Source organism: Tauraco erythrolophus, chromosome 19, assembly GCF_009769465.1.
Source record: "Tauraco erythrolophus isolate bTauEry1 chromosome 19, bTauEry1.pri, whole genome shotgun sequence".
NCBI lineage: Eukaryota > Metazoa > Chordata > Aves > Musophagiformes > Musophagidae > Tauraco > Tauraco erythrolophus.
The window spans coordinates 10,531,246-10,537,245 of NC_141483.1; the positions used below are offsets into that span (position 1 = coordinate 10,531,246).

At 40.5% G+C, this 6,000-nt stretch overlaps 1 protein-coding gene across 1 annotated transcript in view; it reads left to right on the plus strand.

Moving 5' to 3' along the window:
* RIMBP2 (RIMS binding protein 2) overlaps positions 1 to 5,410 on the plus strand; it is a 47,103-nt gene extending 41,693 nt beyond the window's left edge. Inside the window, 3 exon segments of the mRNA XM_086623451.1 lie at positions 1,534 to 1,605; positions 2,730 to 2,864; positions 5,222 to 5,410. Of these exon segments, the coding sequence (XP_086479577.1) occupies positions 1,534 to 1,605; positions 2,730 to 2,864; positions 5,222 to 5,410 (396 nt within the window).
* The last annotated feature ends 590 nt before the right edge of the window (positions 5,411 to 6,000 follow it).

The following is a 6,000-nucleotide window of genomic DNA, read 5'->3' on the forward strand; positions in this document are numbered from 1 at the left end:
AGCGTCCTAGCTCATGCCGACAAGCTGCTGGTGACACACACTCTGAAGTCTCTGTAACCTACACTTCCTCCAAAAATCAACCCTACCTTTGCAACTCAAAGTGGAATAATAGAGAATAGTAGAGCAGCATTCATAACATATTGTATTTATTGGTGGATGCTCCATCCCTGGAGACGTTCAAGGCCCGGTTGGATGAGGCCCTGAGCAACCTGATCTAGTTGGAGATATCCCTGTTCCTTGCAGGGGGGTTGGACTAGATGACCTTTTAAGGTCCCTTCCAGCCCTAACCATTCTATGATTCTATGATTTTTTTCTCTTAATAGATGCGACTGAGCTTTTGTGACTGTATGTCTTACCTGTAATCTTTTTCTTGTCACAGTGTAAGTGTATCTTAACTGAGCATTAGCTTCATTTAAAATAACAGCTGACCATTAGTTAGATCTTCATTATGAGTTTATCTTCCATTGACCTACATGCAATCTCCCATCTCTCCATATTCGTTACCAGCAACAATAGAATCACTTTTTGCATTGCCTTCAATGTTACATGGTAAGTCCCTCATTCAGGATTTGGTGCAATTTTCATTCCTATACGCGTTGTGGTGAGAATGTCAGGGTATGCTCAAAGGTCTCAAAAAATACTGCATATGTAGGAGCTTCCTCAGGTATCCTTTGAAATGTTGGTTTTAATTGGTGAGTTGTAGAACAATTTGGGGTTTTTTTAAGAAGAAAGTGACTTTTGAAATATATGGGAGTTGGTATTTTAAAACTCAGTCAGATTTGTCTTATATTTCTCACTGAACGAAATCTAAATTATGGTGTTTCAAAGTAGTTCGGGCAACAAATCAAACAAATTGTACTGATAATATTGCAAACATTTTATTTGTTCTCTCTCTTTCCTGTGGCTGCAGGAAATTAAAAATAAGTTTAAAAAAATGAATTAAATTACATTTGAACCACAGGCAAAAAGAGCCCAGTACCCTGTCTGCAGATCAGAGACTGGAGATGCCTGTTACGAAGCCTTTGTTGAACAGAATCCCGTATAGCTCCACAACTTTAGTTCAGGAACTTTGTGTTTCAGGAAAAGCAGTCTCACCTGTTCCTGTATCCGTTAGTCCCAGTGCTCAGCTCAGTACAGAGAATGGACCTGATCCGTATCCCCTCTGAGAAGGATTGACTTCAAGGGACCTTTGAAGCCATGTAGTTCAAAGCTTCAAAGTTTGTTCAGGTGGTTCAAGGCTTCACACAGATAAGTTCTGAGTATCTCCAAGGTCTGGTTGCACTCAGCTCATTTGTCGCAGGGAGTCTTGGGCCTGTCTAGAACCTAGTGGGAGAGGTGCTAGATTTAGCAAGCTAAAAAATAAATAAGTAAATTCAAAACCAAGAAAAAAATGTTTTGCTCTCTCTCTCAGCGTCACCAACTATGTCTTAACATGAAGGAGAGGGAAATATATTAATGGATTTACTGTTAATAACGAAAACGTTCACCTTTGGCTAACAAGACACGCACTGTCATGTATTCCTTTTTCTGCAGGCTGAGCTGACCTTCTGCACAGGGGACATCATTACTGTCTTTGGTGACATTGATGAAGATGGATTTTACTATGTAAGTTGGCTTCTCTTTGGTCACTCCAAACTGCTACAAAGCATCAGAGCCACCCTCACCAGCACGCATCGTTAAGGGACAGCCTGGGCAGGGTTTCAGGTTGCAATTCCAGCTCGTTCTGCTGTGGGAATAGCTGTGATCCTAATTTAACAAAACTGCCAGCCGCAGTGGCGTGCCTGGAGGCACTGGCACAGCGGGGTTAGCACCACCGCTCCGGGTCTGTGCCGGGGAGGCGGAGGTCACACCCAGACCCGGGACGCGAACCGGCCTCAGCTCCCGCTGCTGCAGGGGCTGCAACGGAACCCGAGAAACTCTCGGGAGCTGGAGGAAATTGTACGGCACTGAAGAAGGTTCACTCTTGCCACATGTTTTTAGGGACTGTGTTCATGCAGCTCAGAGCTGCCTCTGGCATTTTATAAGTAATATTTTTCTCCTTTGGTTTGCTGGAAAATGTGTATTTCAGCCCTGTGAATGACTTGTTACAGGTAAGGCATTTCACAGGGGAGAAAAACAAGGTTATTGGATTGACACAAATCCATAAAACAGTCATCTTTTAAGCACTAGTTAACTGACCACACTGCTTTGTCCTTCCTCTCAGAAGAGTTTAACCATGGCAGACACTACTCCAGCATTGCCTGCCCAGCTGAACCCTCTTCAAGCTGACAGTAGCTGCCAAGCTGCATGTTGAACTTCCATTTCCCATGCCCATGCTGTATTGGCCATGGAAAACAGGCCCAGCTGTCTCTTTCAGATGTGTTTTAAAAGTGACCTCCTTTGAGTCCCCGAGGAGTAATTTGATCACCTCAGAGCACCTTTAGGTTGTGCAGCCTGGCACCACACGTGCCTGTTGCTCCTAAGGAGCCAAGTCTAGACACTGTGGGAATTCAGCTCCCACTTCTCTGTTGCACATAGAGAACACAGGGATTCACCTGCTCTCCCTTACGCACACTGCCTCCTGTGATCTTCAAAAGTGTGTAAGCTCTTAAGGTCCCAGGTCACCTCAGATGGGTATCTATCTCCTCTTCCTCACTGGCTCTGGAACAGGCAAAAGTACTTCCTTACCTTCTCGGGACCCTACATTGGCTTTAATTAAAACATTCACTGGAATTTTCATCATGTCGCAGGGTGAACTTAACGGACAAAAGGGGCTGGTTCCTTCCAACTTCCTTGAAGAAGTGCCTGATGATGTTGAAGTCTATCTTTCCGATGCACCCTCGCGATATGCTCACGACACCCCGACGCGTACAAAAGCAAAAAGGGTAAGCAACCGAATAAGAAAAACTTAAAATTTTTATTTTTCATTCCATTCCCTCTCATTTATAATTTAGACATTACTTTTAACGTTTTAAATCCATTTGCCCATTTCAAATTAACTTTCAAATACATAAAACAAAACATAAGGAAAACTGATGTGACTTAGCCTTCCGTAGCTCGTTCGGAAACGCAGGAACTCAGGTTCCCATTTGGTTGCAGTCCAGTCAATCACAATTTGATTTAAGCAGCTTTTCCCTGGTGAAAGCAGTTACCTTCTAAACCACCCTTGCTATGTGCGGTATCTAGATGAAAGCGAAAGTTCTTGTGGACGAAAGACCGTTACAAGCATTCCTTAAAGTACAAATTGTAACTGCAGCCGATTGGCAGTGTTCATCTCTTAATCCTTATGACTTCCTGATCCGACTGGCATTAGTTACTTGGCCAGAGACTTCTCTTTTATGAAAGAGTAATCGTGTTTAGAGTATTTCATTTTTGGTTTTGTTTCATCACTGCAATACTTTTATATATTATATATTTTATATATATTTTTATTTCTTTGCTCATCTGCTTGGAAACAGAAGAAGAGTGTTCATTTCACACCTTAATAAGGCAATGTAGCCTTCACGTAAGTGAGCAACTGAAGATACCAGTAGAGATTTCAATTAAAGCTACCTGGCTCTCTAATGCAAGTCTTGAAACTGAATTGTGGGGGAAAAAAAGAAATATGTCTCCAAAATCCTTGGCCAGAGAAGGACAGGCTGTAAGCTTTCACTATGTCTAGTCAACTTTTTTAGGAGACAAATCCTTTAAAAAGGAATACCTAGAAACGAGTCAATTAGACCTCACTTTATGAAGGTCAACGTTTGGAACATATTTCTTCACGAGCTAAATGTTTATGTTTACATAGAAAGGAGAGTTTGATGTCTAACTACCCTACAAACAAAAGCTGCATATTGCATTGTTAGCCAACCTGGGATGTAAAAATTCCAAGTTCCTATACCAAGAGAAAAGCACAACACCCCCAACCCTTAAAGAAGGTACAATGGCACGTAAGCTGGTACCTACCGCAGTTTACAAAGGTATAGTTGGTTTTGAAACTACTTACACTCAAACATAGCTACAAATTGTCTGCCTTAAAATGTGTTTTCCACAATCGATTATGCTCCGGTTTGCCTAAGACCAACTATTCAAGGATTCTGAAAAAAATCCCTTCATATGGTACAATTCACACGCATTTTCCTAGAAAGTGCACGTTTGAAACGTTGGCAACTGTTTGGTTTACCAATGCAATAAACGTCTCGGTACGAACCATGCAGCTCACTGAATGCATTAGACTACACACATGGTATCTTCAGGTGTACGTTGGGGTGCTTTATCAAGTTGTTTTTTTTTTTTTCATTAGACTTAGACCTTGATTTAAAATCAAAGTAGGCTTGAAGCCCCTTTGCTTACCTTACTGTTGCACACAAGCCCGTAAATTGCTGATGTTTTAACTTGAACTACAGGATAACAGGGTCCCTAAGGCATGGATTCTACTATGAAAATATCATTTTAATTGATAGTATCACCTTTTGCCAGCTGGGCACTGTAGTTAGGATAGGCTGAGTATGAGTAGTTTTAGCGTTTTCATTCAAGTGCTTTTGCTGATTGAAAAAAAAAAAAATTGCTGTTAAAATATTTAGGAATGCTGTCATCTATCGTATGGCTTCACCTTCATTCAGCAACCTCATAGCTGCAGCATACACATCAAAGCAGTCAGGGTCTTTAAGCTTTCTTTGATTGCAATTAAGGTTCATTTTAGCTTTTTCTTTTCCTCTTTTCTTTTTTTTTTTTTTTTTAAAGCCAGTGTGCCATCTTCTCAAATATGTAAATAAAGTTTGCTAGCCAATTTTAAAGAAAAGGCATTTAAAGGACATTACAAAACCAAGTGATTATGCAGCATTTTTAAGTAATTTCTTCCGAAAAGTTTGGCTCTATAGCGTGCTAATCTGTAGCAATTAACATATTTCTTTTTCTTAAATCTATAGCCACAACTATCCCTCTTCATTTTTGTACTACCAGAGTACTAAAATGCAAAACCAAAACCAGATTTGTGGCCAGAACTATGGCAAAACAAGTGTACCCAACTCTTTCTTTACAAAAGTATATCCAGAACAGGGCTCTACTGGAGTGGTTTCTATTGCCTGTACTTTTTCCTCAGTTTATGTATATATGCCCATACGGCATTTTAAGCCACAAAGATGACAGGAACCAGTCCTTTTGTTTAAGTGGGTAATGGGAGAAGTGATGTTACCAACTTTCTTAATGATAACAGCTTTTAAGCTTTCAAACATCCAATAAATTATAACAATGTACCTAATAGGTTCCTCCTGAGAATACAGGTACATCACGGAGAGCACCATCCCCCACAGTTCATCTCCATTCTGGGTCACCTACGTCACCTATGGGTTCTGGTAGTCCCGGGAGAGGCAGGGATATGTCCTCGAAAAAGAAAAAGGGGCTGCTTTCCAAAGGCAAGAAACTGCTGAAAAGGCTTGGTGCAGTGAAATGATTCATGTACTCCTGGACAACTTGTAAAGCTTCCAGTCTGTGTATTTATTTTTTTTTTTAAACGTCAAAACTAGGGCTTTCATGACTATGCAGTGCAAGTTTACCAAACCTTTGCATTTTTAACTCTGACATCAACAGAATCATGTGAATTGCTTAACCAAAACAGCAAGAAAAAAGGAAGTGGATTCATTGTTGCAAATATTTTTTTCTTTAAAAAAAAAAAAAAAGTTGTGGGACTAAGACCAGAAGAACATGGTTTTGTTTGAAGTCAACTCACCACCTGCAACTCCATTGGATAAATCTCAGTCCTTAGTCTCCTTTAACCATGAGTGGGGGGAAGAAAACTCTATTTATTGATTCCCGGTTCCCTGATCACCCCACTGTAGCTAATCTTATCGTAAACAAAAATGGTCTTGAAACTCCTAGTTGAATCAGCCTTGATGTTTTGCCTTATTAATGCACAATGATTTGTACTGTCTAATAAATATACAGCGTATACTTTGTATGTACTGTGTATTCAACTGTCTTCATCTGCCCTCAAACATGGTAATTTAAGATCGAGCACTATGTTACCAACTCCATTCAGTGTCT